Genomic DNA, 13,465 nt, shown 5'->3' on the forward strand with positions numbered 1-13,465 from the left:
GGAGACTGGTGGCTTGATTCTGATAGTAAGTAGTATTTTTACCCCAGAGAACGGAGACAGAGGAACAATAGGAGCCATTCTCAAATTGTGAACGAGATTACTGAGCGGAATGATGAGTGTGAATAACCACTTTGCCTTAGATTAATAGGGTTGACAAAACTTTTGACTCAGTTAAAAAAAAAAAACTAATAGTCCTGAGGAAAAGGGAGATTGATTCGAACTTTGTTGTTCTTTTCAGTTCACCGAGCAATAAAGCTATCTACGCTAGTCTATCTTGTGCAGCCTCTTCACCCTCCGTAACCACTGCAACCTACATCCACATGAGCCTGTTTACTATATTCACGCCTGGCTCTCCCTCTACAATTTTTAGTGCCTGTGCTTTAGTCCAGCAGCAAATTAACTGTTCGTTGATGCCTCAAGGCGTATGCTATCAACGTACACCTCTTGTAATCAAATTATCCCACAATTTTATTTTTTTCCCAAAGTCAAATCAGTACTAAATCATTAGTTGCCCTGTCTTTTCGAGTAACGTCTAGTACCTTTTAAATTTTCACAAGCATATATTCAGTACTTGCTGACTTATGGAATCATATACAGGGTGGTTAGAAACAGTCGGAAAATCTTCTAAGGCTGTTGCAGGGTAGGTTGTGCTGAGACATAATTGTTAACAAAAAATTCGATACGTTGAGCCCTTTCTAAGCTAATTAACGTTGAAGTTAGCCAATCAGGCTGCTGCCTGCGCAAATTCAATCTGTCTGCCAGGTACAATTAATGTCAGTTCTTCTCATAGCGCAGATGACAGCGCACGAGACCGCACAAGCATTGACTAGGGTTCGATCCTTGATACCGTCAAATGTCCAGTTCTTGCATTAGTATCTTGTTCAGTTTTAGGAAAGCAAACAAAAAACGCAGAGGAGTTTTCAAATGAAGAAAACTATTCACGGTGGCCCTAAAAGTAGTTTGCAGTTTCCTAACCTGGAAAAAGAAGGAATGCGTGTTCACGGAGTAAACCTGAACAACCTTCGTTTCGGTGGTAACATTGTACTCTTTGCCTTTTTGCACATAAACATCAACTACTAATGGATGATGTTAAGATAAAATTCGTGAGTAAATGATAATAAGAGTAAAATAACGTGTCAGTGAGACCATTAAGTTTAACCTTTTCAGTACTATTGGGACGTATGAATCACACGATTGGTTACTGGAGAACCAGTAGGAGTTAGATAAATGTTACTGCTACGTATCAGTATCCCCACTGGTAAAGGGAAGCTTGCCTACCGTTTGGAGAATTCTTATAACTACAGCTGCTATCCATAGATTGTGCTGTATTCAAGTTCCACCGTTAACCAGCTGCTCCGCTCCGTGTTGTCAAATTAATTTGAGCCTGCTGATAGGCAACCCAATAAACAAATTTACACCTGGCGTAAATGAATTCCTCCCAGGGACTCATATGTGCCGTTTGCCCACGCTGAGCACCTGTAATGTGAGTTAACAAAGTGGAGAGATTGTCTATCCGCTGTCTTGTGGTTTCCGCAGAGTCGTCTTCTGAAATCCCTGAGGCAGTTACGAATAGCGCTGTACATACCGAGTGAAGTGGCACAGTGGCTAGCATACCGGACTCGCATTCGGGAGGACGACGGTTCAATCCCGCGTCCGGCCATTCTGATTTAGGTTTTCCGTGATTTCCCTAATTCGCTCCAGGCAAATGCCGACTTCCTTCCCCGTCCTTCCCTAGTCCGATGAGACCGATAATCTCGCTATCTGGTCTCCTCCCCCAAACAATCCAATCCTATCCGCTGTACATCCCACCTCTCCCCAAGTCGGAAAAAGAAACGGCGGGAGAATTTGTTTTCTCTGTTACTTCTGACTACGAAAGTAATTAAAGTAACCCCACATTGTCTTTCACTCTGAAAATAAGGAAAAAACAAAAAAAAAAAACACCCGGAGGGTTGCTAAGCAGCAGTGAGGAGATGCACGAGTTAATAGGAGGGCGAATAAATCCAATAACTGGACTCACGTGAAAGATACAATGATGACTCTAACAAAAATGGATAGAAAAAATGGAACAAGCAAGTTTGTAGCTAGGTTCCAAGAAAGAAATAAAAGCCCGATAGTATTGACCTAATGGATGATAATTATACGATACACTGAAGAGCCAAAGAAACTGTTTGACCTGCCTAATGTCGTGTAACGCCCCCGCGAGCACGTAGAGCTGCCGCAACACGACGTGGCATGGACTCCAGTAGTGTCTGAAGTAGAGCTGGAGGGAACTGACACCATGAATGCTGCAGGGCTTTCCATAAATCCGTAAGAGTACGAGGGGATGGAGAACATGTAGCAAGGCATCTCAAATATGACCAACAATGTTCATGTCTGAGAAATTTGGTGGCAAGCGGAAGTGTTTAAACTCAGAAGTTTGTTTCTGGAGCCACACTGTAGCAGTTCTAGACGTGTGGGCTGTCGCATTGTCCTGCTGGAATTGTCCAATTCCGTTGGAATGCGCAATGGACATGAATGGATGCAGGTGATCAGACAGGATGCTTACGTACGTTTCACCTGTGATAACTGTATCTAGACGTATCAGGGGTCCCATATCACTCCAACTGCACACGCCCCACAACATTACAGAGCTTCCACCAGCTTGAACAGTCCCCTGCTAACATGCAGGGCCTATAGATAAATGAGGTTGTCTCCATACCCGTACAAGTCCATCCGCTAGATATAATTTGAAAAGAGATTCGTCCGACCAGGCAACATGTTTTCAGTCATCAACAGTCCAATGTCTGCGTTGACGGGCCCAGACGAGGCGTAAAGCTTTGTGTCGTGCAGTCAGGTACACGAGTGGGCCTTCTACTCCAAAAGCCCATATCGATGATGTTTCATTGAATGGTTCGCACGCTGACACCTGTTGATGGCCCAACAATGAAATCTGCAACAATTTGCGGAAGGATTGCACTTCTGCCACGTTGAAAGATTCCCTTCAGTCGTCGTTGGTCCCCTTCTTGCAGTACCTTTTTCCCTCCGCAGCGATGTCGGAGATTTGATGTTTTGTGCGATGTCGGAGATTTGTTTTGTAGGATTCCTGATATTCACGGTACACTCGTGAAATGGTCGTACGGGAAGATCTCCACTTCATCGCTACCTCGGAGAAGCTGTGTCCCATCGCTCGTGCGCCGACTATAACATCACGTTCAAACTCACTTAAATCTTGATATAATGCCATTGTAGCAGCAGTAACCGATTTAACAACTGCGCCAGACACGTGCTTTATATGGGCGTTGCCGACCGCAGCGCCGTATTCTGCCTGTTTACATACCTCTGTATTTGAATACGCATGCGTATACAAGTTTCTTTGGTGTTCAGCTCATTAGAAGTTATGGATATGTATATATGAGGACTGGAATGCACGGAGAAGTCAGAAGGCCTCATTCCAATAGCACATGTTAAATGGCAGCTGCCACTGCTCAGAGAGAACGAGAGATATTTGCTGAAAGTAACGTAATAATTAAACCGGTACTAGTTATGTTGTACAAATATACTTTTAAAAAAGCGGTTCTGATCAAAGAAAAACGTAACTATAATTCAAGTGTCGTGGGGCAAAAAGGAAAGTTTTAGCAAACGCAGGACACAGCGGCCATCGGGAATGAATCCACAGGTAAACCACTACAGGTCGTGCATCATTCGATTTATTACTAGTTTCCCGTATCCGTCCAGAGCATCTTGATATATTCATTACCCTGACGGCAACATGTCGTCGTGGTACATCCAACGCACACCACGGTACCGAGTGGAGCTTCAAACCGTTAACATGTTCCCGTCAGAGCAATGAATATATCTAAGTGATAACGGACCTAGTAACAAATCAAATAATCTAAAACTTGTGGCGGTTTAACTCTACATTAAGAAAAAGTTACCACACTGATACTTCTTTGAAGCGATAGAAGTCTTCGTGTTTTACAAACTAATAACGACACCACGTGTAAATAGCGGTATTGGTAGCAGGAGGCTTGCATTAAAGATATTGTAACCGATATTTAACTCTCCTTACCGTCGTCTTAGCAGCTGAGGCGATGTCGACCCCAGTGCAGCCATAGCACATAATGTTTCATCAGTTCAGCACTACACGTAGTTCTAAATACACCGCGCGGAGCATGCTGTCCGTTGAAAACTGAACTAGGAAGTGAGCCAACATTCCAGCAAGCCGCCAAGTGAATAACGTTGGGACGTGAACAGAGCATGGGACATTTAGCGCTCTCGTATATCTTGTTTGACACCGGTGCACGCTTTTAGTGGTCTGTCTGCAGATGTGCTGTGTCTGGCTCACAGGAACTCCGCGATTCAACACGCGAACTCTGCAACCAGCAGCAAGACCTTGATATTTTTTTTCGGACCGCCCCCCGCAACACACTAGTACGCCATACTGTAAAGTATCTCACTGTTAAGGTAAAGGGTATTTTTATATTATTGTTACAAAATTTACAAAAAACTAAATTATTGCCTGAATTACCATAACTGGCAGAAGAATGACGAAAAAGTGTTTAAAGCGAAAAAAATTACACAATAATGAACTGCAATTGAAAGTAGACTTACTTTTATATTTGTTTTGTAAATAAAAACGCCTTTCCTTGCTGCAACTGTAATTTATTTTTCCCATGCGCGTTTCGCCTTTTTCTTGCCCTAAGGCGTCTTCAATGGGATCTAAAACGATACAGTTTTGTTATTTTTAGATTATCAAACAGTTCACGTCGCTATTTTTTAAAGTAAATAAGTAATTACTTGCAGTTTGTTGGCATCTGCGTTTCCACTCATCTGGTCTGGAGGTTCATTTTCGAAACATAAGCACAATTTTATGATTCGAACCTTTTCTTTACACTGTTCACCATGTTTCTTCTTCTTCCTTGTGATGCACTTTTATTATTTTGACACTACTTATAGCTTTTCGTTGAAAAACTGTGCTTCTAAAACGTAAATATCGTTAGTTCACTATGTGTTTCTTCCTGTTGCCATCCTACCGAAGTATATGTTGAAAATAACGTCTATTCATGATGTTTATATCTCCGTATGTGTTTGTGCATGTACCACAGTACTGGTGGTAACCACCACACCGGCGCAATAGGAGACGTCTACTTTTCCTCCAGCATTGCCAGGAAAAAGGACACCTGCCAAGGTGCCCCTCTCCTCTCAGGATGGAACAGACCAGCTGTCTAACACCAACCTGTAGCTGAAAGAGCCACATCCGCTCATCCTCAGCTCCTCCCTCGACATTATTGTGAACCATGACTGAACAGCAAAATAATTTCTACTGTGGTTTCCCCATTCTTTGCTCCTCCAGATCTCAATATGGAGATCTTTCGATGGAATTGTAATGAATGGCTACCCATCGACACCTGGTCAAACTGTGTTAACTGATCGCTTCTTACTTTGCTGTCGGTGTGGCAATTCAAGAGACATAAATTCTACTGTAAAAATTGCATTAATACCGAAAGAGTGTTAGGAGGAGTCTGCACGCTCATATGTTGTGACATATTCAGTTAGCAGGTACCTCTAAACACTACATGAGAAGCTCTGGCAGTCCATGTCCACCCGTCATTTAAGGTAACATGTAATATCTGTCTATTCCCAGACAGATGCATACCGTGTCACGATCTTGTGGAGATAGTGGAGCAGATACCTCCACACTTCCTCCTATTGCTCGACTTGAATGGCCACAGTAGTCTGTGGAACAGACACATCCAGCAGGTGGCAAGTATCAGAGCAAATAATTTCAGAACTTGAACTGCCTTCTTAACACTGCAGCTGCAACATATTTAAGTATGACCCATGGAACATACTCGCCAGTAGATATTACAATCTACCGCCCAAACATATCGCTCTGGATACAGTGGAACACCCATGGTAAACTCTGCGACAGTGACCACTTTCCTATCACGCTCCCTTTTTCAAACCACCGACCAATGGAATATGCACCATATTGCCAACTGGCAAGCTTTCAGCTCCAAAGGAACTTTCAAAGCCTGTCAAGGGAAGGATATAGAAAGAGTGCCACAGGATACTACTGTCACAGTTATCCACACTATGGAAGCAACAATACACTATTCTTCAGTCCACCCCCATTGGAAACCTGTGCCATGGTAGTCTCAAGAAATATCTGGAGTTACCAGAGCATGTAAAAGGGCACTTTTATGACACAAATACTATCATTATACGGAACAATTAACAAAATTCAAGAGACTTGCAGTGAAGGCATGATTATTAGTAAAAATGAGAAAACAGGAGTATCGGGAACAGTATGTATCATCTCCGAGAGCCCAAACCCCATCGTCTCAAGTATGGACTGAACTCTGTTGCATTTGCTGCCACCTACAGTCCACAGTAGTTCCAGACCTCTCCATCAGTGGTGACATACGTACTGATCATGCGGTCATTGCTGAATGTTTCATGGCACCCTTCGCCAAAGTGTCCACTTGCAATAACTACTATCCTAACTTTGCGACCCAGAAATGCCTAGCAGGGCGAAACTACTTATCCTTTTGTACACAAGGCTTCCAATCAGACAGTGTTGCACTTAGTGAATGGGAGTTCCACAGCACTTTATCAGTGTCAACACACAGCCCCTGGACCAGATAAAAATCCTTAATCAAATGCTTAAACATCTTAGCAAGAACAGCATAAACCACATCCTCTGGTTTTTCAATCATATTTGCGGATGAGGTGTATCTCCCTCCCACCGGTGGGAGAGTATTATTATTCCTATCCTGAAAAACGGGAAAAATTCAAAAATTTTGAGTAATTATCTGCCAGTGTCTTTAACAAACAGATCAACCGATGAATGTGTTGATGCCTGGAAGCCAGAAAATATTTATAAAAAATTCAAAGTGTCGTTCATGCACTCTAGTCCTCCACAGGCCAATTGATATGTCTGGACTCTGCAGCATGGATGCTCTCATGCATCACCAACCGTCAGTGCACGATAGTCATGTTCTTTTCTCTGCAGAAGACATACAATACCACCAGGCACCATCACACCTTGCCTACACCGCAGGAGTGAGGTTTCCAGGGGTTGCGTTCACATTGTGTATCCGCTGGAGTTTCGATCCCTCCGACTGTTTGTGGTCCGGATGGGTTCAACACTCATCAACCATTATGTGTAGGAAAACTGAGTCCCTCGGTGATCAGTTCTGATCATAACCGTCTTCTTCACTACTATGAGTGGAACTGTTATCACTGTAGGACCCACAGCATTACCATCACTGTATATGAACAAGTTTTGCCTGTGTTTATTGCTCTGCTCCATTGTCATCGCAGAGTGACAATTTCAGAGAGCTGCACAGAAAGTACAAGACCCAGAATCATATCAAGTTTCTCCCACAAAATGTCACACCATGCACTTATGTAGACTTTGAACTGTGGATCTTCAACCAGGACATCACCTAGAAGTTATTGAAGATTTCAAAATTCTAGACATTTTATTTGACAGTAAACTAACATGGTTACCACAGGTACACTAGATAAAGACAAATTGTATGAGGAAATTTAATACACTCAGATTTTCCAGCAGCACTTCCTGAGGAGCAGACCGCCCCGTCCTCCTACGATTCTGCAAACCTTTGATCATATCCCATCATGACTGTGCATGTGTTGCTTATGGGGTCAGTGACACCATCAGTACCGGTCTTGTTAGACTCTGTCCACAAAAGTGGTGTGGTGTGCAGATGGCAACAGAAGCCCTCTGTGCAAGCCCCGTAGACAGCCTCCTTGGCAAACTGTGTTGTCACTATCTGTCAGATAGTGCTTTATGCATTGTCATCCAGGAAACCTGGTTCCCTGCAATGTAGACCCCTGCCCTCCGCGGCTATAAGGGATATTACAGGAACCCTAGCGAATACAATAGTGTGTCAGGTGGAGTTTGCGTCTATGACATAAACTCGGTATGTAATGAACCTGCGCCCCTTGAAACTCCTCTTGAAGCTGTGGCTGTTAGGATAAGGATGACGCAGGAAACAACTGTCTGCAACGTATATCTTCCTTCAGATGGTGCAGTAACCCTGAACGTGTTGGCTGCATTGATTGATCAATTTCCTACATATTCCTTACATCTACTCTCATAACCTCCTTGTGGGGTGGCATCGTGCTTACTGGCCGAGGCAGAGATGTCGAAACGTGCTTGATGTGGATAGCTATCGGCCCATCAGCCTCACCAACGTTCTTTGTAAGCTGCTGGAATATGTGGTGTGTCGGGGATTGGGTTGGGTCGTGGAGTCACATGGCCTACTGGATCTGTGCCAGGGCAGTTTCCGCCAGGGTCGCTCTGCCACTGATAATCTTGTGTCCCTCGAGTCTGCCATCCGAACAGCCTTTTCAGACGCCAACACCTTGTTGCCGTCTTTTTTGATTTACGAAATGCGTATGACACCACCTGGCGACATCACATCCTTACCACTTTATACGAGTGGGGCCTCCGAGGCCCGCTCCCGATTCTTAACCGAAATTTCCTGTCGCTTCGTACTTTCTGTGTCCAAGATGGCGCCTCTCATAGTTCCCCCATATCCAGGAGAATTTAGTACCGCAGAGCTCCGTATTGAGTGTATCTCACTTTCTAGTGGCCATTAATGGTCTAGCAGCAGCTGCAGGGCCGTCCGTCTCACCTTCTCTGTATGCAGACGACTTCTGCATTTCGTACTGCTCCACCAGTACGGATGTTGCTGAGCGGCGCCTACAGGGAGCCATCCACAAGGCGCAGTCATGCGATCTAGCCCACAGTTTCCCGGTTTCGGCCACAAAGTCGTGTGTCATGCTCTTCTGTCGGCGTCGTACCGTTCATCTGGAATCAGAACTTTACCTTAGTGACGGTCCACTCACGGTAGTGGAGACATATCGATTCTTAGGACTGGTTTTCGACGCCCGATTGACTTGGCTTCCTCACCTTCGTCAGCTGAAGTGGAAGTGCTGGCAGCACGTCAATGCCCTCCGCTGCCTGAGCAACGCCAACTGGGGTGCAGATCGTTCTACGCTGCTGCAACTCTACAGAGCCCTTGTTGAATCCCGCCTTGACTATGGGGATGTGGTTTATGGGTCGGCGGCGCCCTCAGCATTGCGTTTACTCGACCCAGTGCACCACTGTGGCGTTCGACTAGCGACGGGAGCTTTTAGAAAGAGTCCGGTGACCAGCGTCCTGGTGGAGGCTGGAGTCCCTCCATTGCAGATCCGACGTGCACAACTGCTCGCTATTTACATTGCACACGTTCGTAGTTCTCCTGCGCATCTGAATCACTATCTCCTTTTCCCACCCAGAGCGGTTAATCTCCTGCATCGGCGGCCCAGGTCAGGGCTTACAATTGCAGTTCGTGTCTGATCCCTTCTATCCGAACTGGAGTCCTTGCCTTTACCACCTATACTTGAGGTCCATTCGTGTACACCTCCATGGTGTATACCTAGGCCGCGGCTTTGCCGGGAACTTTCGCATGGCCCTAAGGAGTCAGTTAACCCCGCGGCTGTCCGCTGCCAATTCCTCTCGATTCTTGACATGTACTGAGGCCGTGAAGTGGTTTATACAGCTTCGCGTATGTCCACGGAGGACATATTGAACAGCATTCCTTGCCCGATGGCTGTAGTGTTTTCACTGCAGAGCTGGTGGTTTTATCACGTGCTCTTGAGCACATCCGTTCATGCCCTGGGCAGTCATTTCTTTTGTGTACTGACTCCTTGAGCAGCCTTCAAGCTATCGACCAGTGCATTCCAGCAACTGACCTGCGTTCGTTTTTACGTCACAAGGTTTTTCGGCTTTTGGAGACAGAATGGCATAGGCTCAGTATGCACAACAAACTGGGTTTCATCGAGGAAACCATGAATGTGTGGAAGTCATCCATGCAGACCTGTCGTGGTTCTCTGCCGGCTCCACATTGGCCACACTTGGGCGATCCACGGCTACCTCCTGCGCCGTGAACACCCACCTCACTGTTAGTGCGGCGCCCTGTTGACAGTGGCCCGTATTCTGGTGCACTGTCCCACTTTGACTGCTCTGCGACAAAATCTTGGGTTACCGGACTTGTTGCCACTAATTTTATCTCACAATGCCGCTTTGGCTGATTTAGTTTTACTTTTTATTCGTGAGGGTGGGTTTTATCATTTTTTCTCAATTTTAGTGCATGTCCTTTGTCCCTCAGAGTCCTCCACTGTAGTGCTTTTGGGGTGGAGATTTTAATGTGTTGCGCAGTGGCTGGCGTCTCCTTTTTGTTCTCGTGGTCAGCCAGCCATGGTAATCTGCTTTGTCATTTTAATCTCTTCTGCCTGTTTCTTCCGTTTCTGTGGTTTTCTTGTCCCCTTTTGTCCATTTAAGTGTTTGTTGTCCTTCCGTCATTCTTGTTGTTTTTCCTTCCATTCCGTTTTGTGTTGTCAGTCTCGTTTGTTTTATACTCGCCCTTGTGGCATTGTTTTATTGGGAACTAGGGACAGATGACCTAGCAGTTTGATCCCTTCCCCCCTCTTTTAAACCAACCAACAGAAGAAGTGTTTTCTGTTGAGTGCATGCAGAGTTGGTAGTCATATCTTGAGCTTTGCAATACATCTTGTAACAATGAATTTCCTAGTTGGTAGTGACTCTGAGGCGCAAACGAGGAATATCTCAGTGCTACCCCAGAAATATTTTGGTCGCTAACATCAAAGATATATTAGTTAGCTGGTAAAACTCCAAACCACCATAACATTCATTTGGAAACCAAGCTATGTGAGCATACTGGAAAATGAATTCGCTGACAAATTAGCTAAAGAAGCGACCACAGAAGAAAAACTGGCCACCATTGCAACTGAGATATCCAATTTTGAAAATCTTTGATACTGAATGTCAGACTTCCATGACCCTCAACAATCTGAGAGCGATGAGGGTGGCCATCAAGGCATGTCACACTTCTGTCCATGCCTCTCACAAAGATGCAGTCATACTGTGCTGACTGAGTACGAGCCACACAAGACTTATCCATGAATTACTTTTACACTGAGAGCAGTCATCTCAGTGCAACCAAGGTGATCCTCTCATGAGAACCCATATTATCATAGTGTGTTCCCTGCTGACTGATGTGAGGTGAGCCATGGACATGTCTACCTCTCTACCCCACACACTTGTGGAGAGTGGATTAGCAGCTAACAAAGTCTAATTTTTCATGAAGGTAACCAGATGTAACAAAATTTAATGCACCTCAGTGTTCGCTGCCCGTAGTGGATGCAGAGTGACACATCTCACTGTGATGTGTGTGCCCCTAGTGGGCTCCTGCTACTTTTCTCTCCCTGCACTGTTTTGTATTTTTCAATTTTTATAAACAATTTTATTTATCTAACTGTTAATGCTAATTAGCTGTGCAAGTACTCATTTTCTTACCCAGTTTTGGTCATACTGAATTTGGTGACTCTTTGTGGCATATCCTTCAGTGATTCTAGTATGGGACAGGTGTGGAGGATGCAGTTATCCCCACAGGTATCTGGCACAGCGAGTTGCAGCTATAGCTATAGCTACAGCTACATCCTCTTCCACACCATCAACTGTTTCCTATGACTGACTACTGTTTCTTGCTGCCTGGGTTTTTCTCTCACTTTTAACCATCCATCTTACACTACTGTCATGCAAAGTTACAGATACAACAAGAAGATTAAAAGACCCTAGAGCTTGACCATTCCCCTTGTTTCACATAATTTTATGTGAATTTCCAGTGAAACAAGGCACTGCTAACAAATATGTTTAGTCCCTTTAGGCACACATTCACCATCATCATAATCAGCACCACCACCACCACCACCACCATCATCATCAGTAAAACAGCGATGTGCACGAGCACATAACATTTAATAATTTGTTGTATATGCGTCTCTTGTGTATGTGTGTACTGCAACTTTATCAATGCATGTAATGCTTCAGATGATCTCTGAAGTGTGTAGCACAATAATAAATTTCAATTTAGTTCAGTATGAATAGTGGGAGAATCCACAATTTGGCACCTGTTGATTTTCACCTGTTAAAATTTGTTATCAGTCTCATGTTTGGTAAACATTTTGAGTTCAATGAATAAGTTATGGCAGCCATAGTTTGATATTTGGCTTACCTTCCAGAATCACACTTTGATGAAATCTACTCATCTAAAGTAAACTGACCAAAAGGAGAATTAATTAAAAAATAAGTGCATTTTGGCATAAAAACAAAATTTAATGCCAGGCTGATAACTTTTAATGTGGCCCTAACTTACAGTACGTACAAAGAATATAGAAAAAAATTTCAGGACAATTTTTGTTTAAATGCTACCCTAGTTTTATTTTAGTCTCTATTGTTGCAATGATATTCACATGTACTATATAATTCTTTGTTCATTTCATGTTACAGTACTGAGTAAGCGGATTGGGAAGAGTGTAAGATGCAGCCCAATCAAAGTAATAACTTCTCTGTTCCCTATACTTTCATGGCTTCCAAATTATAAATGGAAAAGTGATCTGATACCAGACATCATATCGGGCTTTACTGTTGCTGTTATGCACATTCCGCAAGGTAATGTATGCCATTTAATTATATCAAGTGATTTCCTTCACGTATTGTTTTCTTATAGATTGTATTTAAATCATCAAACCAACAAAACTGCTTTACAGTAATTCTTCATACTTTCTACATACCGTTTTAATCCCTACAAATTTTGGTGGTTTCATTCTACATCCAGGTGGCCATCTCAGACTATAACTTTCCAACAAAGCTTAAATATTGCAACTTTTTAATTTGCAGTTGTTGTTTAATCTACTAAGATGGATGAAATGTATGTAAGCAGGGCTTACAAATAAAGCAGTTTTTAATGAGGCTTATTATGATTTTTGTGAACTCGGTGTCCAATTTTTAGCTTCAAACATACGTGTGATTTGTGGTGTTCTCCACCTCATTAAATTTATCCACAGCTATGTATGCTCTGAAGAAAGAAACTGGTGTGAAACAATTTCTAGTCCTTTCTATACACCTTTCCTCTGTCTATAGTCTATCTAGAAACACCATTCGAATGAAAGACCCAATGTTAGACAATAAAAGATAGTATTGTTAGTTACTGAGAATTCTGTGTAAGAATCTATTTTGATTGCAGTGTAAGATTTTGCGCTCAGTTCCCTTTTCAGTCTTCTTGGAATTAAAAGTTGAACAAAACATTTTAGCATCTGTGGTACTAATATTATTAATTGAAAAATTGAAAATGAAGAAGCTGAGATCATGAAAAAAATGAGGACAAAGGACAAACCAGGAAATTTGTTAGATGTCTGTACTTTTGTGATTAGTTAATGTAATTCCATTTGATGAAATGTGTAATTGAGTTGTCTTAGCTGCTCTGATGCCATTGAGAACTGTGCTTATTGGATAAACCAATGTCATCCCATGTTATTACTAACACATACTAAATTTAATTAATGACTGTGGGCTGTTTAACAGCTTAACATATGGTCATGGACTCAACCA

The 13,465-nt window shown here is 43.3% G+C and overlaps 1 protein-coding gene across 7 annotated transcripts in view; it reads left to right on the top strand.

Annotated features, from left to right (window-relative positions):
- Positions 1 to 13,465, top strand: part of LOC126299288 (sulfate transporter-like) — a 417,662-nt gene that overhangs the window by 336,015 nt on the left and 68,182 nt on the right. For all 7 annotated transcript variants that reach the window (XM_049991078.1, XM_049991079.1, XM_049991082.1 and 4 more), the window contains exon 3: positions 12,365 to 12,526. In XM_049991078.1, the coding sequence (XP_049847035.1) occupies positions 12,365 to 12,526 (162 nt within the window). The remainder of the gene's footprint in view (positions 1 to 12,364; positions 12,527 to 13,465) is intronic.

The sequence above is a fragment of the Schistocerca gregaria genome, chromosome X (genome assembly GCF_023897955.1).
Source record: "Schistocerca gregaria isolate iqSchGreg1 chromosome X, iqSchGreg1.2, whole genome shotgun sequence".
NCBI lineage: Eukaryota > Metazoa > Arthropoda > Insecta > Orthoptera > Acrididae > Schistocerca > Schistocerca gregaria.